Raw genomic sequence first — 25184 nt, 5'->3', positions numbered from 1 at the left:
TGGCCTGACCCTAGGGAAGCACATGCTCCCTGCCTTCAGGGTGCTTTTGGGGGACATGGACGCAGGACCCTAGCAATACAGCCACCATTACAGACAGGCCACCGGAGCCAGCTCTGAGCCTTGGACTGGGAGGGAACAGGAACGGAGAGAATGCTGGTGGGATGGGGACACCATTCAGGATGGCTACCCCAGAGAGGAAGTTCTGAAGCAAACTGGCAAGGTGAACAGGGACCAGGGTCCATTCATTCATTTATTCATCCATTTCTTTAACAAACATCTGCAGAACCTACTAAACTCCAAACACTGCTGAGGAACTGAGGACAGAGATGAATAAAATAGAATTCCTCCCTTGGAGAAACTTACAACCCAGAGGAGAGGATGGACATATCTATAAAAAATTACACCTTTAAGTAAGGGCTGCATCCAAATATGTACCAGTCCATGTGTGAGCAGAGAGGAGGGGTGGGCACACTGACCTGGGTCATGGGTGAGGGGTGAAGGGTGGGAGCTTCCAGGCAGACAACAGGGAAGGCTCACCAGGCAGACAAAAAGAAAGAGAGAGAGAGAAGACAGGGGTTGGGGAGAGAGAGAGAAAAATGCCACAAGGACCAGCCCATTGTCTCACCCGACTGAAGAGGTAGGTGCCCAGGGGAGAGGTAGGTGAGGAGAGAGGAAGTCTAAACTCAGACCAGGAGGGCTGTGAATGCCCAGCTGCGAGGTTTAGGGGCTCCTGGAGGATGCTGGCAGGAAAGGGCATGACCATTCGAACCTGAGAAAGGATGGGCTGGCAGGGGAGGGGGACACAAGGTGCTGAGCCAGGGTGTCTGGTGAGGATTGGAGAGACCCAGCAGGGGAGGGAGGGCAGTCTCAGAGGGAGTGGGGCCTCCTTCAGTGCTTGAAATGAGGCCAGGTGCTGATGATGTTGTACAAAGCCTGCCCAGGGGACAGGATGCTGACCACGTCACTGTGGCCCACCAGCAGGTAGTTTGGAGTCAGGTACCCCTCAACCACGGCACACTGGATCAGGTCCTGGGCCGCCTCCAGAGCTGCGGCATTTGGTGGCTTTTCTGCAAAACACATTTTCCCCATCAGTCATTAGGGGTCAAAGTTTCTTGATTAGGGAAGGGACAAGCACCTAGATTCCAGTTTCTTTCTCCCCCCCCCCGCCCCCGCCCCATTCCACCATCACCATAGCCAACACATTTACATAAATTGTGGCAATCAGGCACAAAAAGAAAACAAGGTCACAGCTTTGTCTGATTCCTCCATGCCAAAGTTTCTTCCAGAAGGTTAAAAAACTGCTCTGGAAGAGAACTGCAGCACAATACACCACTTCTGAGCAGGTATAAAGCAGATACAGCACCACAGAGACGCCTACTGGTTTTCTATAACAGACATTGGTGCTCCCCAAATTGTTGCCATGACTACCAAGAAAGGGGACCCATTTGCCAACTGAGCGATAAAAGCACTGAAGTTTCCAAAAGACTTTTCCCCCCTTGCTCCATGTTTGCCTTGGATATAGAGCGAGGTGGAGCTGGGCATGGGGATGGGTGGATTTGGGGGTAAATGCTCTGTCTGAAAGGGGATCTTGGTGACATCCTGTATTAAAAGTCCACTTTAAAGCTAAACTATTCCACTCACACTGCCAGACACTACAGGACTGCCTTTCCCGCCATGCTTCCCAGACATGCCGCCTGGTCTCTCAGCCCCCAGCACCCCTCTACCGCATGCTCACCCCTTACCTACAAAGTAGCCGATGAAGGCAATTCCTAGGGCAATATCATTGAATCCATAAGTGTGAGAGCCTTGGACGTGCCATCCAACCCCTTCATACACGCCACCATCCTGGCCCACCAGGAAGCTTAAGTCAGGAAAAGAAAATGAAGACAGTCACTCTGGGAAACAGAATTTAAATACTTCATTCACTCCTTCAACCATTCGTTCATTCTTTCATCCATTCACCAGATATTGACTGGAGATCTCTTATGTGCCAATGTGGACAAGGACAGAAAACAAAACAAAACAAAAAGACACCACAATCCACTTCAACCTGGCCTTTGTTCCCAACACACCACTAAATCTGACCCCTCCAAGGTGAGCAGTGGCTTCCTGGCACTCAGTACAATGGACACTTATTTTACTTCTGGACTACACTGACCCTGTTGACCACTCTCTTAAAATGTTCCCTTCCCTGGGCTTCCACAGTCGCACCCTTCCACAACCATGACTCACTCCACCCTTCCCCTGCTGCTCTCTCAGGCCCCTCTGCCACCCCGCTTCCCTTCCTCAAACATGGTGCTCCTCTGCACTCTGGTCTAGGCCATTCTCTCACTCAACGTATTCACCCTGGAAAATCATTGCCACAGCTTCAAGAACTACCTGTAAAAACAGTGCAAGCAAACTCGCCTTCTTCTAAAATTTCTCCAGCTAGAAAACTGGACAACACTCTGAATGCCTTCTAGCCTCTCACTCAGTCCACCTGGTCACCAATCATGGCTTGTCAATTGTGTCTCCTACACAACTTCTAAATTCCTCCACTTCTTTCTAGACCGACTGCCATGGTCCCACTCCAAGTCACTGGATCACTGCAATAGCTTCCTGCCCAGAGTTTTGCCTCCTTCCAATCCATTCTTAAAGTAGCACCCAGAGTGATTTTTCTAAAATACAAATCCTATCATAGGGCATGACCTCTCAAAGAGTCTGCAGCTGCCTTTCAAATAAAGTCAGTCTCTCTGAGTCCGCTATGAGGCCCTCTGCAATGTGGCCCCCACAGGCACTCCCACCCTTACTGCTCACCACTCCACTCTTTCAAATCTATTTGCAATGCTCTTTCTGAACCCTGGGCCCTGGCAAATGCTGTTCCTCCTCACCCAGACACTCTTCCTCCTTCTTTGCCTGAATAAACCCTACTCCTTATCCTTGTCCTAATGAAGATACTCCTCCCTCTAGAGGCTATTCTCAGACCCCAGTCACTCCCTGCAAAGCCTTGATTAGAAGCTCATCCTATACATTATCCTGTTCTGCATCCATCACAGTGCTCAACACTCTGACTTGTAGTTACTTGTTAGCCCTCCTTCTCTCATATCTATCAGTGAAAGTTGTCAGAATCAAAATGGAGTCAGTTGTGTCAAACTCTAACAAAAATAAATAAAGCCAGGAGGTCGAGAACGGTGGACCCTCATGCACACAAGCCTACAATAAAGAACTAGCACAAAGACTCTGAAGGACTCTTATGCACACAAGCCTGTAACAAGAGCTTTTGCCAAAAAACGTTCGAAACTGCAGCTTGTTACTAGCCACAAGAACATCTGGTGATGAAGAACACTTGCCCAACACACTGTCTCCACTAACGAACTGGTGTCACCTCCTGCCTCCTGTGATAAGTGCCAATGTTCTCCAGGGTTCCCTTTATTTCAAAACAAATGATGTATACTTTTCCCTTTTGCCTTTAAAAGCTTCCTCTAGCCTGAACCTCTTTGGATATGCCTATGGTTCCTGTAGCATGCATATCCCAGATTTGCAAATTCCCTGTGCACTACCAAATAAACTACTTATCTTTATTCTCTTGCTTTTGTTTTTGGTTTTTTTTTTTTTTTTTTTTTTTTTTTTTGAGACAGGGTCTCACTCTGTTGCTCAGGCCAAAGGGCAGTGGCAAAACCATGACTCACTGCAGCCTCAAACTACTAGGCTCAAGCAATCCTCCTGTTTCAGCCTTCCAAGTAGCTGGGACTGACTACAGCTATACATGCCACCACACCCAGCTAATTATTTAATTTTTTTGAAGAAATGGGGGTCTCCTTACGTTGCTCAGGCTGGTCTCAAACTCCTGACCTCAAGCAATCCTTCCGTCTCGGCCTCCTAAAGTGCTGAGATTCTAGGCATGAGCCACGGTGCCTGGCCAAATTCATCATCTTTGGAGAATCTCTTTCTGTGTGTTGTTAGATTGACATATCTTGTCTAGCACCAGGCATACAGTAGCTATCCAATAACTATTGATTAAAAAGCTAGAAAATAATGTGTGAGTTGATGCTTTGTCCTGATTACAGTCCACATCAGGGTTACAGATGACATATCATGAGGCTGGAGCAGAAGGATATTGCAACAGGTTTTGAAAAGTCAAGGAATGGGGATCGAGTCTCTAAAGACTAAGTGAAAGAGGAGAACAAACATTCCCTCAACTTCTGGCATTTTCCATGTGGAATTTCCAGATTTATAGTCAATTTCCTGTTACCTGTACTAAATAATCATAGAAAGCCTTTGGAAAATCCCGCAAAGTGAAGCAAGAGTTCCCTCCTGGCCGGGCGCGGTGGCTCAAGCCTGTAATCCCAGCACTTTGGGAGGCCCAGACAGGTGGATCACGAGGTCAGGAGATCGAGACCATCCTGGCTAACACCGTGAAACCCCGTCTCTACTAAAAAGTACAAAAAACTAGCCGGGCGAGGCGGCGGACTCCTGTAGTCCCAGCTACTCGGGAGGCTGAGGCAGGAGAATGGTGTAAACGTGGGAGGCGGAGCTTGCAGTGAGCTGAGATCCGGCCACTGCACTGCAGCCCGGGCAACAGAGCGAGACTCTGTCTCAAAAAAAAAAAAAAGAGTTCCCTCCTGCTTGCAAAGGCTGCTTTTAAAACAGGAGTTAAAAGGAGAGACAGTAGGCCCAGAACAACACATTTGCAAAAGCACGTCTACCTGAGACTTTGTAGTATTTGTTGTGATTAAGTCACAGATGAATAATTGAAATACATTCTACTCTAAAAATTCCAAGACATTTTCCAAATAGCTTCTTCTACCCCATTAGTTTAATGTGTTTCTTTATTACAGACCTGGCATTAAAGGTACCAAAAGAGAATGTTTTGATCTCACCCCCTGTATTCAAACAGATAAAGTATTGTCCCTATTGTAGAGATGAGATAAAAGAGGCCCAGAAATGTCACAAGTTCCTACACCTATAAAATGAAGTAAGTAACACTGGAAGAATAGCAGGATTCTAATATCAGAGAGAGCAAGTTTGGAGCTGGGCAGACTGAGGTAGTAGTGAGCAAGGCCTTTGTCTCTGACAGGTTAGAAAGGATTGCATTAAAAAGGTATAACCCTTCATGGCCTTCCCTGAGGATATCACAGTCTTGCTTTATCACTAGGCTTCTAATTCCTTCTTTTCAGAATCTTCCCAACCACTTGTGGAGATACGTCCAAGCGAGATAACTGACCATTAGCTATGCTCTGAGTGATCCTCAGCCCAGTCTTGCAAAAATAAAATACGATTCCTCATGGAAAGCACCCAGTCCTAAGGAGAGCCTCAGGAAACATCAATTCCCTCCCACAGCCTTCCTTCCTACAATTCTGAAGAAAAAGAGGCATTGTCTTGGCATTGATCCCACTTACTGATATCCAATGTCACAAAAGTTCCGTGTGTCCATGTGAAAGGACTGTATGTTTCGGACGACAGTCTGGCAGTCTGTGGATACAGTGCAGCTTGTGCCAGCGGTGTGGATGATGATGACGTATTTGGCTGGGAGGTTCATTTTAGGGCAGTGTGTCTCTCTGGCTTCCCAAACAGATCGTTTGATGATGTTGGGGCAAACTGTGGTAAGATGAAAAGTCAAGGGAATAAGAATTTGGTTTTGCCTCCCTGTGAGCAATCGCTCAACTCCAGGTTGAATTATTGCTCAGCCTCTCCTAGGCCTCCAGCACCCACGGGTGCATCCTAATGTAAGATCGGCTGTGGGATCCTGGGGAAGTCCAGATGGAGGGTTTCTGAGTCAGATGACTGGAGCCAAGGGGCTGAGGCAAAAATCTACAGGTCTGATACCCATAGAAATCAGTGTAGAAGCAGAAGGGAGAGGACTGTGGGTTATACAGAGGCATGGTCATTGTCTTCAAAAGACCGTGCATTGCAAATACATATGCAAGTATGTGTGCTTCTGTATCAGGGCCACTACATGGAAAGTCAGTGGACTCTCTGAACTGATCACACATATTTGGAAAAAACTTAAAATCTAGAAAGAACTGTACAAATATTAAGGAATTATCATTATTGAAGATAGTGCCTGTCCAAAAGCAAGAAATATTTTATTTAGCAATTCACAATTTTAAAAAGCTAATCCTAAAAATATCATTGTTCCCAAGAAAAGGTCCACACTAGCAGAAGTGCTTATTAATTTGACTGGTTTTAGGTTGCTGCTTATTCGCTTCAAAATAATGCTTTACTTTCATTACTCAGCTTTTTGTTATATGCACTCTGATGTCAGCATCATCTGTGAGCATGAGCTTTTCTCCGAGCTGTGGCCATGCTGTGGCCATGCTGTGGCCAGGGCAGGTTTTTGCGTTTAGAAAGGTATGTAAGTTTATGTAAGTCTTCATGTCCCCACATAATAGACACAAATGTGTATACATGTTAATCCCACTGCATTCCCACTCTATTTTTTCTCCATAGCCTTTATGCCATCTCACATCATATGTATTTATTTGTTATTTTGTTCATTTTCTGTCTTTTCTCACTGAAGTGCAAGCTTCCTGAAGGTGAAGAGTTTCATCTGTTTTGTTCACAGCTGTGTGCTCAGTACTTAGAACAGTGCCTGCTATGCAGTAAATATTTCTTGACTGAGTGGAAATCTGTGTATATATGTCTTTGTTTTAAGAATAAGTCCATGGCTATATCATTCTGATGGGATAGAGAGGAGGCCAGGAAGATGCCCTGTCAGAATTTTCCAGATCTCAAAGTAGGCATGACTTATTCTTGGTCCCAGAATCCCAATGGGGTCTAACAGGAAAAAGCACTCCCAAACATGGCTGGGTGGTGACAAGGAGGAGGGAGACATGTCATGGAGGGTCTTACCTTTCCTGGGCATCACTGGGTGTTGAGGGTCCAGGCAAGTCTCTTCTTTCAGAAGAAGTGGCTGAATATACCTGGGCGAAAGGTGACCCTTCTGGATGGCATAGGAGATCAGACCCTCTGCAGCTGATAAGGCAGCAGGGCTGGGACTGCTGCCTTAAAGAGGAGGACAGGGAGTACAGAAATGTAAGAAACTTCACCTGGACCAGATACCTGAAGGAAGGATGATATGACCACTTGAGCTTGAATAACTGGATTGGAAGAGAGGAAACTGATTCAGTTGCCAGAACAGAGGGCCTAAGAGGCAAGAAACTACCTAGATCTCTCAGCAGCCAAGGCTGACAACTTCTTCCAAGAGTCAAGCTAAGACTTTATCCACTCCATCTCTAGGCAGAAGACCTGGAAGGCAGTGAAGGATACATGCAGAGGGAGGCCCACCTGACCAAGTCAGGTGTGTACTAGCACAGGAGAAAAGGCAACCAGAATTTACTCATAGCTCCCCTGATGAAGTATGCAGTAGGCTCTTTATATCTGTTAACTCATAAGTCTCACAGAAAACCTCTGAGAGAAATGCTGTTACCTAGCCCCAGCTGTCAAATGAGGATGCTGGCAGGTGCTGGTTCTGTACGTATTATTTCTCAACTCCATCCCTGTTCTGTGCTTTTCTCTGTTTTTCTAGGGGCTAGAAGCCTGCAAATTATAGCTCCAGACTGGGCGTGGTGGCTCACGCCTGTAATCCCAGCACTTTGGGAGGCCGAGGCAGGCGGATCACGAGGTTAGGAGATCGAGACCATCCTGGCTAACATGGTGAAACCTCGTCTCTACTAAAAATGCAAAAAATTAGCCGGGCGTGGCGGCGGGTGCCTGTAGTCTCAGCTACTTGGGAGACTGAGGCAGGAGAATGGCATGAACCCGGGAGGCGGAGCTTTCAGTGAGCCAAGATCGCGCCACTGCACTCCAGCCTGGGCGACTGAGCGAGACTCCGTCTCCAAAAACAAAAAAAAATTATAGCTCCAGATTTCCTTGACTGCTGCCTTCTGGTCAGTTTCTACCAATGGAAGAAACTAGAAGAAGAGATGAGCCATGCTTCTCTGCCTGTGCAGTCACAGCATCTATGTCAGACAACCTCAGACTTTACAAGTGATGGCAATAACTGTGAGCTCAAGCAATGCCCATGCTGGCTGGCTTCGGCAATATCACAGGAGTACAGACCAGTAAAGAGAGGCAGAGGACAAAAAGTAGGCATGTCACAGAATTCAAAGGAGAAAAGAACTTCACGAGAAGGGCAATCATCAGATAAGGTAAGCATGATGTAGGGTGAAAAGATAAGCGCTGAGCCTTGGGAGTGGAGGAAGAGAGTGTACACAACTCTCCAGCACAGGGTCCACAGGGAGTGACTCTTACCTATCTTATTGCCAAAGAAGGCGATGCCCAGGGAGATGTTGTTGTAGCCCTGGGTGTGCAAGCCTTGGATGTTCCAGCCAACACCTTCATACACCCTGCCATCATCCCCAACCAGGAAGCTGACAAGAAGGAAATAATGGGTTTATTGGCAAATCCCCATAAATGAAAACCTCTCACTGATCCTCAAAAGGAAAAGGGATTCTGGAGGCTCATAAATAAGTACTATGTTCCAATAACATAACAATGGGAGGTGCAGAATAACCAGTTTTAGACCTCCAAGAGACATGGGAATATAATTTAATTTTTGTTGTGATTTAGCTTACATGTATTTTCCAGAACCTCACTTTAAAAATACTCATTTTGTTCAAAGTGGAATTTGACTGTGTGACACACAAGGACCTAAGGACATTAGTCCAACACTTTTCAAGAGCTTGAGAATTAATACATCATGTTTTTAAATTAAGGGACCAAGCACTTGAACATTCTCTTAAACAATTATGCCAGATTCAATAGGTCCTTTTGTATTGATGTTTTTCTTCAGATTCCCTTTAGGAATTTCCTTAAGCTTTTCTTTACCATAGAAATTTGTTTAGAATGTTCCTTTTTAACATTTATTTTTTAACTCAAATACATTTTTTATTCTACTTCTTTTATTCCTGCCTCTTTATAATTTCTCTCCTCCACTTTCCAATCAGTCTTCAGAACTGATGTTTTCACAACTTTGCCTTGTTCATGTTTTAATAGAACGTGAGTTTCCACAGCAAACTGAACACAGAAAGAACATCTCCCTGAGGTCAAGGAAAGACTCTGAACTAGGTCAGACCGACTATCCACCCTACACCGATGCTGACCTGAGGAATGGGTGTGGAGTCTGGTGTGTCCACCCCTTCCCTGGCTTTGCTGTCAGTACTTTCACAGGTTCCTTGGTCACTCTTACAGCAGCCTGTGGTTAGTCTGGTGTGAGCAGTCCCTGACAGCTACTGTCAGCTTCATTGCAAAAACTGGAGATTGTCAAATGGTCACTGCAGAAACCTGACTTAGAGACGCAGTGGCTGAAATAACTTAGGAATACAGTGACCAAACCAGACAACACAGCAGCGACAACAGCAGGATGGTGGAGGTGCTGGTGGCAGGGGCAACAGGTGAGTTGTGGTTGACACGGCACACATGATGGGCAGACAGGGAAGACCCAGCCATCCCAGGGGTGCTGGGGGCCACAACCAGGGCCTGCGGCTGCTCTTATTTATTTGTGTTAATAAATAAATAAATAAATAAATAAATAAATAGACTTAGGTTTTCCTTTCCAAAATGGATAATTCAGAAATTATTTATGTTTGTCTTTAGAGTTCCATGAGGGACAGCCCCATTCCCACTCTGTCTTTCCCTCTCCTTCTACATGTGTCTCCTCATTCCTGAGGCTAAGGGAGAAAAGGTTCTGGGCTTCCACTGATGATCCCCAGAGCAGATACTCAATGCACAGTGCACAGCTCCTTCATGCCCTCCCTTGTTTCCTCGTGGGGCTCTCTTCCCCGCCATTCCCAGCGCCCACTCTCCCCTGTGGGGTCACCAGACTCGCTGTCAGAGTGGCCCTTCAGGGTAACGAGTGAGGCACTGCTTCCCAGGTGCGAGTCCCTGTGAGGTGAGGAGGAGCGGGGGCTGCACTGACAGGCACCCTGACACAGCTCTGGGTACATGCTTCCTCGCTCTGAGCAGAGATTTTAATTCCCCTGAACCATGGCTTTGTCACCCATAAAATAAGGGTAGGAACCCATTTCTCAGAGTAGCTGGGAGGGCAAAATTGGGTGATATTTGTGAAGACCTCTGTAAACTGTAACGTTTCATGAGTTCCAAGGGCTCAGTTAAAACTGCAGTTGTTACATAACCTTCCTTGCTTTTTCACAGGAGCGCCAGAATCGAAAGCCACTTAAATAAGTGGCTTAGAGTCATCCCCCTTACAATCCCCGGAAGATTCGGATTTTGTTTGATTTCCCTTTTACCATTTTTATTCATTACAAAAGCAACACAAATGAAGCCCAGAAAATAAGAGACACAGAGAAGGGGAAGTGGGAAGCACCCCAAGAGGGGTGACTTTGGATGCGGGCCTCGGGGAGTTGACTAGCCTCTTACTTGTATGCCACGTCGCACCAGCCTATGGTGTAGATGGAATGGGACTGCAACCCCCGCAGCATCTGGTTGCAAATGCTCTGCTCCTGGCACTGCATCCCTGGGAGCTGGTCTGTGATGATGTAGGCCACAGGCAGGGTCAGCAGGGCCCTGCAGGCCAGTGGTCTTGCCCCCCACTCCTTGCGGGAGACGACAGTGGGAGTATCTGTAGGGAAGACCACAGAATGTCACATGGCAGGCCCTGCCCATCTTCCCCCAACAGGTCATGTCCCCTGACCTCTCACACTCAGGCCCAGCCTGCCCTGCGCATGGGAGACACCCTGGGGGAGCTCTTCACCCCCACAGCCCCCTCCTCTCCACTGTGGCTGAACCACTGCCCAGACACACGCAGCACTCAGCCTGGGAAGTCGTGCCACCTTGTTCCCAGACAATCTCTCCTTGTCTTTCCCTGAAGGGCAAATCTCATCCCCTACTGCCCCCTGGCCTACATGCTCCCCTCCTTCAGAAAGCACCCCAGCCAACCCCGCCGCCCACCCTGGGGCTCTGAGCTGCCTCCTTAGCCAGGAAGCCTGAGGATGTATTGTCCTCACTGGCGTTGGCCCCAGTCTCAACTGTGTCTCTTGTCTTCCCCTCCCCTAAGAACTCTGAGTCTCTGAAGGAAGCTCCATCAGTCTCCTCAACAAGCGGCTCCAGAGCTCACAGGAGGCTCCATGAACACGGTGTCTGCGCCTCTTTCTTCCGGGCGAACACTCCCTAGTGGCAGGGCTGTGAGATCCCACCCGCGGCTGCAGGCTACCTGAGGGCTCCCTTTCTCCATCCTCATCATAGGAGCCCCAGGAGCACGCTGAGGGACAGTTGAGACACTGTCATGCTGGAGCTGAGAGTGGAGGACATGTCTTTTCTCTCTGGGTTTTTTCTCCCTCTCTCTCTTTTTTTTTTTTTTTTTTTTTTTGAGATGGAGTCTCACTCCATAGTACAGGCTGCAGTGCAGTGGCGCAATCTTGGCTCACTGCAGCCTCCACCTCCCAGATTCAAGCGATTCTCTTGCTTCAGCCTCCTTAGTAACTGGAATTACAGGTGCATGCCATCATGGCTGGCTACTTTTTTGTATTTTTAGTAGAGACGGGGTTTCACAGTGTTAGCCAGAATGGTCTCGATCTCCTGACCTCGTGCTCCACCCTCCTCGATCTCCCAAAGTGCTGGGATTATAGGCGTGAGCCGCCACGCCCAGCCTCCTTCTCTCTTTTTTCATCTGAGTTTCTCTTCTTTTTCTCTCCTTAGGCTGAGGAACTCCCCTTTGCCTAAGGACTCAGGATGATCCAAGGGAGTGGTTGGAGATGAACATCTTGGGATTCCTCCCCACCCCATTCACTCTTAGTCTAGACATTATCAAGTCCTGAGAAACATTTCTGACCACTTAAGAAGCCCCAGCCAATCTTCAAACCGCCTCACCATTGGGACCCTTGCGAATGAACTGTGAGATCCTAACAATCAGGTCCATAAGCCTCTGGGACAAGCCTCTGACTTGGGTCTCATTCCAGGAGAACTGTGGGAAATCCCCTGCAAGAGAGCGCTGGTGCATTGGTGCACTCCTTGGAGTGCACGTGGCCAGCAAGCTCAGAGGCTGAGCCAGACATCCCACTCCGCAGTGCATATTCTCTCCTCCTCCCCAGGTCACCTAAGGCCCTCTAGGGAGCACACGGAGGAGAACCACAGAAGTCTCTGGCCTCGGACTGACTCTGCCTTCCATATCTTCCCAGAGAGGCCTTTTTCCTCCCACCTCCCCCAGCCTCCCTCCATTCCAGGAACACTGCAGCCTCGCCTGCTGCCTTATCTGGGCAGTGCCACCTTTCCTGGTTCACCTGGAGACCTACTAATCAAACCATGGGTACCCAGCAGAGTGTCACATACCAAGATGGTTGTGACATGTTGAGCTAACACACATGTCTTAATCACCTATTGGTGCCAGACAAGGTTCTTGAAACAGAAATATACAGATCATTGTGACTGCCTTCAAAAACTAGACGTTTCAGAGATGCTTTATTGTGGATTAGCCACTGCCAGCCTGTCCTTATCCCCCACTGCTCCCACTCAGTATGAGGGATCCTGGGAGCAGTGGCCAGTGGCAGCAGTGACATTGTCACCAGCCCCACCTCCCACAGACCAGCCCTGTGATTACAAAGCATGTCTAAGGACGCTATCAGAATTGTGGCTTAAAACAACTTCATGAGTTAAGCGAAGCAACTATGATCTCTATACAAAAGGGAAACCAAGTCTTAGGGAAGTTAGGTAACTTGTCTAACATAACAGAGGTTTTAAGCGTAGATTTAGATTCCAATCAGAATCTCTAACCCCGAAGCCCGTGTTCATAACAACTGTACTCTGCAGCCTCCCCAAAGTTGTCAGGTGAACTTGGGTCAGTCACTGCCACAATGTGACCTGTTTCTCTTCCTACAAGACAAAGTCATCGAGGGTCTCCACCATGGTTCTGGGATTCTGTCTTTCTGTGAAATCAAGAGCAAATACATGACCAGGACACCAAGGCCAAGGTGTGCTAGAGAGACTGCTGAGGACGGGAGCCCACCTCAGCAGGCAGAGGGCCTGAGCTGGGCCGTGAAGGGGATACAGAGGACTGGGGAGGGGGGAAGGCGGAGCCTGGAGAGGACACTTTGCAAATGAAACCCAGAGGACTCTCAGAGTGGAAGAGCAGCCTGCAGGCCAGCACTGACACTTGGCAGGCAGGACAGGGGCAGGGCAGGAACCGGGAGACAGGGATGAGAACCACACACAACTCCCCATCTTGCTTGGGCAAGTTAATTTCCCCATCAGGGCCTCAGCTTCTCCATTCATACAATGAAAGGCTGAACTGTGTGTTCCCTGACCTGTGAGTTTCTCCAGCACTAACTCCAGGTAATCCCATTAAATTTGCTCTCTGAGTAGCAGAGGACAGAAAGAAAGCTATATTACATTATTCCTTCAGAAAGGGGACTCCGTATGTAAGACAAACTGAAAAACATGTCATATTTAAGAATCACCAAGCTCACTTTCGTTTTAATTCAACAGCATTTGTTTATTGAACATTGCTGTGTGTCTACTGTTGTGTATAAAATGATAAGAAGTCTTCTTAATCTAGAGAAAGGGCATTGCTACTCTTGGGGAATTTGCTTTTATTTACAAATGTAGACCTAAGTGCTGGGTTTAACTATGATTGGTATAATAATGATGGTGATAAAAATTAAATCATAGCTACAAATTACCCAGCACTTACTACTTGTGCTTAATGGCGCACACTTGTGAACTAATTTAATCCTCAAAAACAACCCTAAGAAATGAGCAATATTATCCTTTTATCATGGAAACAAATACGATTCAAAGAAATTGAATAACTTGTTGAAGACCATAACAAAGGGCAGGCAAGGATTTGAACAAAAATTGTAAACTCTAGAACAGGGCTCCAAATTGCAAATCTACACTATCCACTAGCAAAGGGAAAGCACTTGGATGGGTTTCTGTTATTAAACTTGAGAACGGTTTTCTCTTGCTCATCAAAAGCACTTCTGATACAAGTAAAGAAAACTTACCCCAAGCCTGGAGACCCAGAATGGAGAAGGCAAGAAGCCACGGCAGCATCCACATGTGGTCCCAGGACTCTGACCAGGAGAGTGTGAACGGCGGCCCTGGAAGAAAGGCTAACAGCTAACACAACCATGCTAACTCTGCAAGTGGAGCACCCACCTACTATGTGGCAACCGCTGTCTGCCTCCCCTACCATCCTGTGGCTTCCTGAAGGCCAGCACCTGGCTTAGGCTTCTCAGGACCCCTTGAATACATCAGGTGCCCAATAAATGTGAGGACACTAATGCCTATGTCTAGCCACCCCACTCCCCATCCACCTCCTGTTGCCCTGGGCAACTCCTGGTTCCTCATAGAAGCCCAGTGCCTGATCTTAGGCCTTTCAGGGTAGAAAATAACCATTTCTAAAATCCTCGAGGGAGCTGTTATGAAAAAATCCTGTGTATGTATTTTCATATCTAGTGGTGCAATTTCGTATTTAATCCCATTTTTATAGGTAAGAACATTGAGGCTCAGATGGAGTGAACTACAAGCAGAAGCAGGCTTGGCTTTGCCCCCTGCACCATTTGAGAGTCTCAGGTACGTAAAGTCATTCAATTCAGTCCTCTTCTCTGCAAAGATCCCTGACAGATGCTTGACTAACCTCTTCTTTAGTGAGAATCATAACAACAGCTACCACTTACTGACTGCATTCTGTGTTCCGAGGTTTTTGCTGAGGACTCCATGGATATTCACTAAGTAGTCTCACAATGACCTATGAGACCCGCACTTATCATCAGAACACTGGGCCTCAGAGAGTTTGAGTCACTTGTTCTAAGTTTCCCAGCTAATAGGGTCAGAGCCAGATTCATACCCAGGTCTGGCTGACTCCAGAGCCTCTGCCTGAAACTTCACAACCTGCTTGAGATTCTGATGATGGACATTCTCAATGTGGGCCCGAGGTTGAACTATAGGATCACTATAGTCTTTTCCAGCTCCAGGAATCTTTCCTGCTCTTTCAGGTTGAAGTGAATTGCTTACTCATCCTCAGTCAGACTGAAACTGTAGCTCTATGAGCTACCACCCAAAACATCAACTTTCCCCCCAATTTTCCTACTGAGAAACTATAAAGTGGAGTTTGAAACCAAATGGGATAGATCATTGCCATCCAGGGTTTTTAAACTGCAATCAGTAGTCCCCAGATGGAAAAATTTTAAAACCACATCTGAAGAGTAGAGCATGTAGAAGCTTCCTGGGTCAGGACAAGCAACCACTTAGCAGATAACATCCAGGATTCCATTCATTCAGGAAAACTGCAGTGAAGACAAAATGAGCCAATTACAAATGAGGCAGGCACCTAATAAATATGAGGGAAAATGTTCAGCCTCCCTTGTTAGTTAAATGAGAGGTAAGGATTCACTTTCCCAAGATTGAAGCCCTGTTAGGAGCTGGTCTCCTGCAAAGTTTCTGGAAGCCACTATCAATTCTGGTTTGGACCCTGGTCATTTAATCATGGTGCTTCCACAACCATGTAATGTCAGTATGGCAAATCCTGCCCCAAGCTTGTCATATCATACATCCAAAATATCAAGGCTTCAGCCCAGTCCCTGACCTTGCCAGAGACAGAATTGATAGTGTCTCCAATCCGCACCATGAACTGCAAACACTAAGATGGCAGGATAAGCTAGAGCCAAGGATTTACCACCTTGGTTCACATTGTTGTGCGTCCTATATACTTAAAGAAACATTAGAGCAGGAGACAAGTGAGACATAATAGATAAGAATTTAGGGCTCTACAGAAAGGGAATAAATTGGGTAGAGGTAACCCCAGAACCCACAGCCTTGCCAAGAAAGATCCAGGAGTGATGAAACCAAACTCATTTAGAAGAATTTAGAATGAAGAAACTTTTCTTATTTGGAGAAAGAGTTCCACAAGGGAGATCAGGGGAACTTTCCCTACCAGGTACACATTTTAACCCTATAGACTTCAGTCCCATTGCTGGAAGAGGGCTTCTAAAGAAACAGACTCACACTCAAACTCACAGATACCTGTAGGTTCTGTGCTGTCCCAGCCCAGCAGGTCAGGGTGCAGTCGGCTCACCCCTGATTGGCCAGCAGCTCCTTCCCTTTGAGACTTGGTCTCCAGGCCCTGCCCTTCTTCTCCAGCTGGTGCCTCCTCCGGCCTTCACTCTCCCTGGCCCTAGAGGGCACTCCCTCCCTGGGAATGGAGCACTTGGGCTCTGGCTTCCCAGAGAGAAGAGGAGAACCCAAGATTCCTAACAAAAGATGGAAGAGGAGAGAAAGGCAGAGGGCTAAGGCTCCAAGCCAGCTCCGTTTACAGCACCCAGAGAAACTTAAGTGGGAACAGACTCAGCCTGAAAGCACCTGGGGACCCGCCCTGTGAATAAGCCCAGGCAGCTCCTCCCTGGGAAAGGGCATGATTGCCCAACACTCCCTGAGTTCCTTCCTCATCCCCAGCCCTTGTGCCTTGTAGACCTGGGGTCCCGGGGGTTCTGTCCCTGACATCTGGGAACCTCTTACCAATGAAGATCTATCTGTTCCAGTTTCCACTGGAGTCACCAGCAGGGGCAGGAGAAAGGGACAGAAATGGAAAGGCACATTCCCAGGAGGCAGCTAGCAATGTGTCATCACTAGAACTTATTCTGACCCCGTAGCTATCATGCCCATTCATCCACCACCGCATCTCAACTTCAAACTCTTCGCCTGAAACAAACCAAGGCTCTCCTCTCCTCACCCATTCCTGACAGTGGCCCTCAATCCTCAACTCCAGTCTCCAAGAATTGCTGTCTCTTCTCTGAAGCAGTTAATGCATAAGACTTTCCAGTCAGGCTCAGCCAAGGGTACCTGAGCTGCAGCCACCTGGATGGGGAATGCTCAGGCCAGAGGTCTTGGAAAGTACCATTCTCTCTTGAGAAGATACTTGGGTATCCACTCTGTTCTATACACTGATCAGCCCAAACCACACTTCAGGGACAAAAGCTGGAGAGACCTCTGCTAGACCCCACACCTCATATGGCTGCCAGCATCTGAGGGAGACATGCTGAGTGAGCTCCATTTTCCATAGGGTGGGGAATCTTGGGTGAGGACCTCAGAGACAGACATCTAGCAAGGGGACTGGGAATTATAGTTGATGACAATGACAGACACTACCTTATAAGTCTGAAATTTTTATTTATGACTTTGGATCTTTTGCAGTCATGATTAAGTCCTTAAAATGATAATGGTTTATCTTTAGAATAGCACCTTAGGGAGAACTGAGGAGACTGTCTCACTCTGAAGACCAGACATGGAAGAGAAGAAACCCAAGTGATAAAGCGGGCAGTGGCAGCCCACAAAGGGAAAGGAAAATGGGTAGGATCCTGCAGTCCCCAACTAGAGATCGAAGGACACCAAGGGATTAGCTGGCAGAAAGTCTGAAGCAAGACCACTGTTAGCCATATGGTATTTTCATTAACATTAGAGAAAGTGTTCCTTCCACAGGTAAAAGTTGTAGCCAATATGTTAAGGCTAATGAAAACAGGATAAACAGCTACTTTGTATGTTATGTAAATTGAATTATTAAACAAAATAACACTTTGAATTCTTTTTTTTTTTTCTTCGCATTTTGAATTCTTTTTTTTTTTTTTTTTTTTTTTGAGACGGAGTCTCGCTCTGCCGCCCAGCCTGGAGTGCAGTGGCGCGATCTCAGCTCACTGCAAGCTCCGCCTCCCGGGTTCACGCCATTCTCCTGCCTCAGCCTCCTGAGTAGCTGGGACTACAGGCGCCCACCACCTCGCCCGGCTAGTTTTTTGTATTTTTTTTTAGTAGAGACGGGGTTTCACCGTGTTAGCCAGGATGGTCTCGATCTCCTGACCTCGCGATCCGCCCGTCTCGGCCTCCCAAAGTACTGGGATTACAGGCTTGAGCCACCGCGCCCGACCCATTTTGAATTCTTAATCACAGTAATTAGGAACTCAAAGTTACTCAGATATACTATGTTTTTTTAATTATACTTTAAGTTCTGGGGTCCATGTGCACAACGTGCAGGTTTGTTACATAGGTATACATGTGCTATGTTGGTGTGCTGCACCCATCAACTCCTCATTTACATTAGGTATTTCTCCTAATGCTATCCCTCCTCCAGCCCCCCACCCTCTGACAGGCCCCTATGTGTGATGTTCTCCTCCCTGTGTCCATGTGTTCTCATTGTTCAACTCCCACTTATGAGTGAGAACATGCGGTGTTTGGTTTTCTGTCCTTGTGATAGTTTGCTGAGAATGATGGTTTCCAGCTTCATCCATGTCCCTACAAAGGACATGAACTCATCCCTTTTTATGGCTGCATAGTATTCCATGGTGTATATGTGCCACATTTTCTTTATCCAGTCTATCACTGATGGACATTTGGGTTGGTTCCAAGTCTTTGCTATTGTGACTAGTGCTGCGATAAACATATATGTGCATGTGTCTTTATAGTAGCATGATTTATAATCCTTTGGGTATATACCCAGTAATGGGATTGCTGGATCAAACGGTATTTCTAGTTCTAGATCCTTGAGGAATTGCCACACTGTCTTCCACAATGGTTGAACTAATTTACACTCCCACCAACAGTGTAAAAGCGTTTCTGTTTCTCCACATCCTCTCCAGCATCTGTTGTTTCCTGACATTTTAATGATCACCATTCTAACTGGCATGAGATGCTATACAATTATAGTTTTGACTTGCATTTCTCTAATGACCAGTGATGATGAGCATTTTTTATATGTCAGTTGGCTGCATAAATGTCGTCTTTTGAGAAGTGTCTGTTCATATCCTTTGCCCACTTTTTGATGGGGTTGTTTGATTTTTTCTTGTAAATTTGTTTAAGTTATTTGTAGGTTCTGGATATTAGCCCTTTGTCAGATGCATAGATTGTAGAAATTTTCTCCCATTCTGTAGCTTGTCTGTTCACTCTGCTGATAGTTTCTTTTGCTGTGTAGAAGCTCTTTAGTTTAATTAGATCCCATTTGTCTATTTTGGCTTTTGTTGCCATTGCTTTTGGTGTTTTAGTCATGAAGTGTTTGCCCATGCCTATGTCCTGAATAGTATCGCCTAGGTTTTCTTCTAGGGTTTTTAAGGTTTTAGGTCTTACATTTAAGTCTTTAATCCATCTTGATTTAATTTTTGTATAAGGTGTAAGGAAGGGATCCAGTTTCAGCTTTCTACATATGGCTAGCCAGTTTTCCCAGCATCACTTATTGAATAGGGAATCATTTCCCCATTTCTTGTTTTTGTCAGATTCGTCAAAGATCAGATGGTTTGTAGATGTTTGGTGTTATTTCTGAGATCTCTGTTCTGTTTCATTGGTCTATATATCTGTTTTGGTACCAGTACCATGCTGTGTTTTGGTGACTGTAGCCTTGAAGTCAGGTAGCATGATGCCTCCAGCTTTGTTCTTTGTGCTTAGGATTGTCTTGGCAATGTGGGCTCTTTTTCGGTTCCATATGAAATTTAAAGTAGTTTTTTCCAATTCTGTGAAGAAAGTCGTTGGTAGCTTGATAGCATTGATTCTATAAATTACTTTGGGCCATATGGCCATTTTCACGATATTGATTCTTCCTGTCCATGAGCATGGAATGTTCTTCCATTTGTTTGTGTCCTCTTTTATTTCATTGAGGAGTGGTTTGTAGTTCTTGAAGAGGTCCTTCACATCCCTTGTAAGTTGTATTCCTAGGTATTTTATTCTCTTTGTAGCAATTGTGAATGAGAATTCACTCATGATTTGGCTGTCTGTTATTGGAGTATAGGAATACTTATGATTTTTAAACATTGATTTTGTAGCCTGAGACTTTGCTGAAGTTGCTTCTCAGCTTAAGGAGATGTTGGGCTGAGACAAGGGGGGTTTCTAAATGTACAATCATGTCATTTGCAAATAGAGACAGTTTGACTTCCTCTTTTCCTAATTGAATACGCTTTATTTTTCTTTCTCTTGCCTGATTTCTCTGGCCAGAACTTCCAACACTATGTTGAATAGGAGTGATGAGAGAGGGCATCCCCATCTTGCGCCAGTTTTCAAAGGGAATGCTTCCAGTTTTTGCCCATTCAGTATGATATTGACTGTGGGTTTGTTGTAAATAGCTCTTATTATATTGAAATACATTCCATCGATACCTAGTTTATTGAGAGTTTTTAGCATGAAGGGCTGTTGAATTTTGTCGAAGGCCTTTTCTGCATCTATTGAGATAATCATGTGATTTTTTTTCATTGGTTCTGTTTATGTGATGGATTACGTTTATTGATTTGCATATGTTGAACCAGCCTTGCATCCCATGGATGAAGCCAACTTGATCGTGGTGGATAAGCTTTTTGATGTGCTGCTGGACTCAGTTTGCCAGTATTTTATTGAAGATTTTCACATTGATGTTCATCAAGGATATTGGCCTAAAATTCTCTTTTTTGTTATGTCTCTACCAGGTGTTGGTATCAGGATGATGCTGACCTCATAGAATGAGTTAGGGAGGATTCCCTTTTTTTCTATTGATTGGAATAGTTTAAGAAGGAATGGTACCAGCTCCTCTTTGTACCTCTGATAGAATTTGGCTGTTAGTCCATCTGGTCCTGGACTTTTTTTGGTTGGTAGACTATTAATTATTGCCTCAATTTCAGAACCTGTTATTGGTCTATTCAGGGATTCAACTTCTTCCTGGTTTAGTCTTGGGAGGGTGTGTGTGTCCAGGAATGTATCCATTTCTTCTAGATTTTCTAGTTTATTTGCATAGAAGTGTTTATAGTATTCTCTGATGGTAATTTGTATTTCTGTGGGATCGGTGGTTATATCCCCTTTATCACTTTTTATTGAGTCTATGTGATTCTTCTCTCTTTTCTTCTTTGTCTTGCTAGCGGTCTATCAATTTTATTGATCTTTTGAAAATAAAACAGCTCCTGGATTCAGTGATTTTTTGAAGGGATTTTTGTGTCTCTATCTCCTTCAGTTCTGCTCTGATCTTAGTTATTTCTTGCCTTCTGCTAGCTTTTGAATGTGCTTGCTCTTGCTTCTCTAGTCCTTTTAATTGTGATGTTAGGATGTCAATTTTAGATCTTTCCTGCTTTCTCTTGGTGCTATAAATTTTCCTTTACACACTGCTTTAAATGTGCACCAGAGATTCTGGTATGTTGTATCTTTGTTCTCATTGGTTTCAAAGAACATCTTTATTTCTGCCTTCATTTCGTTATGTACCCAGTAGTCATTCAGGAGCAGGTTGTTCGGTTTCCATGTAGTTGGGCAGTTTTGAGTGGGTTTCTTAATCCTGAGTTCTAGTTTGATTGCACTGTGGTCTGAAAGACAGTTTGTTGTGATTTCTGTTCTTTATATTTGCTGAGGAGTGTTTTACTTCCAATTATGTGGTCAATTTTAGAATAAGTGTGTTGTGGTGCTGAGAAGAATGTATATTCTGTTGCAATATTTGGGGTGGAGAGTTCTGTAGATGTCTATTAGGTCCGCTTGGTCCAGAGATGAGTTCAATTCCTGGATATCCTTAAGTTCCTGTCTCATTGATCTGTCTAATGTTGACAGTGGGGTGTTAAAGTCTCCCATCATCATTGTGTGGGAATCTAAGTCTCTTTGTAGGTCTCTAAGGACTTGCTTTATGAATCTGGGTGCTCCTGTATTGGAGGATAGTTAGCTCTTCTTGTTGAATTGATTCCTTTACCATTATGTAATGGACTTCTTTGTCTCTTCCTCCATCCCTTTATTTTGAGCCTATGTGTGTCTTTGCACCTGAGGTGGTTCTCCTGAATATAGTACATTGATGGATCCTGATTCTTTATCCAATTTTCCAGTCTGTGTCTTTTAATTGGGGCATTTAGCCCATTTACATTTAAAGTTAATATTGTTATGTGTGAATTTGATCCTGTCATTATGATGCTAGCTGGTTATTTTGCCCATTAGTTGATGCAGTTTCTCATATCGTCAATGGTCTTTACAATTTGGCATGTTTCTGCAGTGGCTGGTACTGGTTGTTCCTTTCCATGTTTACTGTTTCCTTCAGGAGCTCTTGTAAGGCAAGCCTGGTAGTGACAAAATCACTCAGCATTTGCTTGTCTGTAAAGGATTTTATTTCTCCTTCACTTACGAAGCTTAGTTTGGTTGGATATGAAATAATTCTGGTTTGAAAATTATTTTCTTTAAGAATGTTGAATATTGGCCCCCACTCTCCTCTGACCTGGAGGGTTTTCTGCCAAGAGATCCGCTGTTAGTCTGATGGGCTTCCCTTTGTGGGAACTTTCTCTCTGGCTGCCCATAACATTTTTTTCTTCATTTCAGCCATGGTGAGTCTGACGATTATGTGTCTTGGGGTTGGTCTTCTTGAGGAATATCTTTGTGGTGTTCTCTGTATTTCCTGAATTTGAACGTTGGCCTGCCTTGCTAAGTTGGGGAAGTTCTCCTGGATAATATCCTGAAGGGTGTCTTCTAACTTGGTTCCATTCTCCCCATCACTTTCAGGTACACCAATCAAACATAGATTTAGTCTTTTCACGTAGTCCCATATTCCTTGGAGGCTTTATTCATTTCTTTTCACTCTTTTTCCTCTAATCTTGTCTTCTTTCTTTATTTCATTAATTTGATCTTCAATCACTGATATCCTTTCTTCCCTTGATTGATTCAGCTATTGATACTTGTGTATGCTTCATGATGTTCTCATGATGTGTTTTTCAGCTCCATCAGGTCACTTATGTTCTTCTCTACACTGGTTATTCTAGTTAACCATTCCTCTAACCTTTTTTCAAGGTTTTTAGCTTCCTTGCAATGGGTTAGAACATGCTCCTTTTGCTTGAAGAAGTTTCTTATTACCCACCTTCTGAAGCCTACTTCTGTCAACTCATCAAACTCATTCTCCATCCAGTTTTGTTCCCTTGCTGGTGAGGAGTTGTGGTCCTTTAGAGAAGAGATGTTCTGGTTTTGGAATTTTCAGGCTTTCTGCTCTAGTTTCTCCCCATCTTTGTGGTTTTATCTACCTTTGGTCTTTGATGTTGGTGACCTACAGATGGGATTTTATGTGGATGTCCTTTTTGTTGATGTTGATGCTATTCCTTTCTATTTATTAGTCTTCCTTGTAACAGTCAGGCCCCTCAGCTGCAGGTCTGTTGGAGTTTGTTGGAGGTCCACTCCAGACCCTGATTGCCTGGGTATCACCAGCAGAGGCTGCAGAACAGCAAATATTGCTTCTTCATCCTTCTTCTGGAGGCTTCATCCCAGAGGGGACCTCTGCCAGCCAGAGCTCTCCTGTATGAGGTGTCTCTCGGTCACTACTGGAAGGTGTCTCCCAGTCAGGCTACACAGGGGTCAGAGACCCACTTGAGGAGGCAGTCTGTCCGTTACCAGAGCTTGAATGTCGTGCTGGGAGAACCACTGCTCTCTTCATAGCTGTCAGGCAGGGACGTTTAAGTCCGGAGAAGCTGTGCCCACAGCTGCCCCTTCCCCCAGGTGCTCTGTCCCAGGGAGATGAGGGTTTTATCTATAAGTCCCTGACTGGGGCTGCTGCTTTTTGTTCAGGTATGCCTCGCCTACAGAGGTGGAATGTAGAGAGGCAGTCGGCCTGAGCTGCAGTGGGATCTGCCCAGTTCGAGCTTCCCAGCAGCTTTACTTACACTATAAGCATAAAACCGCCTACTCAAACCTCAGCAACGGCAGATGCCCCTCCCCCTGCCAAGCTCCAGTGTTCCAGGTCAATCTCAAACTGCTGCTCTAGCAGCAAGAATTTCACACCAATGGATCTTAGCTTGGTGGGCTCCATGGGCGTGGGACCTGCTGAGTCAGGCACCAGAGGGAATCTCATGGTCTGCCAGTTGCAAAGACCTTGGCAAAAGTGCAATATTTGGGCAGGAGTGTACCGTTCCTTCTAGTACAGTCTCTCATGGCTTCCCTTGGCTGGAAAAGGGAAATTCCCTGATCCCTTGCATTTCCCGGGTGAGGCAACGCCCCACCCTGCTTCAGCTCGCCCTCCATGGGCTGCACCCACTGTCCAACCAGTCTTCATGAGATGAACCAATGAACAAGGTACCTCAACTGGAAATGCAGAAATCACCCGTCTTCTGCGTCAGTCTCTCTGGGAGCTGCAGACTGGAGCTGTTCCTATTCAGCCATCTTGGAAGAGCACTCTCTTGGTTATGCTCAATATGTTTAGTTGCCTTACTTTCTTTTGTTTCTTTTTTCTTTTTTGGTTGAGATAGAGTTTTTCTCTGTCACCCAGGCTGGAGTGAAGTGGCACAATCTTGACTTACTGCAGCCTCAACCTTCCAGGCTTGTATGCACCCACCTCAGCTTCCCAAATAGCTGAGATTCCAGGTGAGCCACCACACCTGGCTAATTTTTGTATTTTTGTAGAGATGGGGTTTCATCATGTTGCCCAGGCTGGTCTTGAACTCCTGAGCTCAAGGAATCCACCTGCCTTGGCCTCCCAGAGTGCTAGGATTACAGGTGTGAGCCATCATGTCTGGCCTAGTTGTCTTACTTCCTCAAGAGAAATGATCCTGCTTGAAAGAGTAACCTGTCATGTCATGAGAAGGCCTATGAAGGGGGCCCCAGAGTGGATCTGAGAGAAGCCTCTGGGAGCTAAGAATGATTCCAGCCCAGTATCTAACAAGAAAACAGGGGCCTCAGTCACACAGCCATAAGGAAATGAATGATGCCAACAAAGTGAATGAGCTTGGAAGGAGATTTTTCCCCACTCAAGCCTCCAGATGAGAGTGCAGCCCTTCAGACCTTAACTTTGCACTGAAAGGACTTTAGCAGAGGACCTACATAAATCATGCCCAGATTTCTGACCCATGGAAACTATGAAATAATCAATGTTTTTGTTTTAAGCCACTAAATTTGTGGTTATTTGTTATGCAGCAATAGAAAACAAATACAGTATCTAAGATAATCAGGTAGTCTCCTGGCCATATAGGAGCATGTCAGCAGCTGAGAATGGAAACTTTGATGTATCTTTCTCATAACCATACAAAAATACAAGAAGAATTAATGTCTTAAAATTAATTAATATCTTAAAATCCTACACCTTCAGCAAAATTAGCAGATAAAAAAATCCAGTTTTAGTTACAAAGGATGAATATGTTTGGGAGATCCATAGTACTGCAAGTGATCATAGTTAATACTGATATATTGGATACTTGAAAATTGCTGAGAGTAGATCTTAAATCTTCTCACCACAAAAAAATAAAACAAGTATGCGTGGTGATAGATATGTTAATTAACTTGATTTAACCATTTCACAACGTATACATATACCAAAA

The 25184-nt window shown here is 45.4% G+C and overlaps 1 protein-coding gene across 1 annotated transcript; it reads right to left on the bottom strand.

Moving 5' to 3' along the window:
* Positions 1 to 630: 630 nt before the first annotated feature.
* Positions 631 to 14182, bottom strand: LOC105497924 (peptidoglycan recognition protein 3). Its single transcript, XM_011769459.2, has 7 exons — positions 13938 to 14182; positions 10360 to 10561; positions 8233 to 8351; positions 6832 to 6984; positions 5379 to 5577; positions 1743 to 1861; positions 631 to 1067 (listed from the first exon to the last, which is right to left on the bottom strand). The coding sequence occupies exons 1-7, from the start codon at positions 13990 to 13992 to the stop codon at positions 889 to 891; spliced, it is 1026 nt and encodes a 341-aa protein (XP_011767761.2). The 5' UTR covers positions 13993 to 14182; the 3' UTR covers positions 631 to 888.
* Positions 14183 to 25184: the final 11002 nt, after the last annotated feature.

Source organism: Macaca nemestrina, chromosome 1, assembly GCF_043159975.1.
Source record: "Macaca nemestrina isolate mMacNem1 chromosome 1, mMacNem.hap1, whole genome shotgun sequence".
Classification (NCBI taxonomy): Eukaryota; Metazoa; Chordata; class Mammalia; order Primates; family Cercopithecidae; genus Macaca; species Macaca nemestrina.
The sequence above is the reverse complement of the archived record's forward strand: the minus strand, read 5'-3'. Positions and strand labels throughout refer to the sequence as shown.

Bases quoted from the DNA above. Each gene is read 5' to 3' on its own strand.
- LOC105497924 (XM_011769459.2), bottom strand. From the start codon at position 13,992: ATGTGGATGCTGCCGTGGCTTCTTGCCTTCTCCATTCTGGGTCTCCAG. The intron at 5,578-6,831 runs GTAAGACCCTCC...ATCTTACCACAG, and splicing joins CCCAGTGATGCCCAGGAAAG to TTTGCCCCAACATCATCAAA. The intron at 1,862-5,378 runs GTAAGTGGGATC...TCCTGACTTAAG, and splicing joins TTTTGTGACATTGGATATCA to CTTCCTGGTGGGCCAGGATG.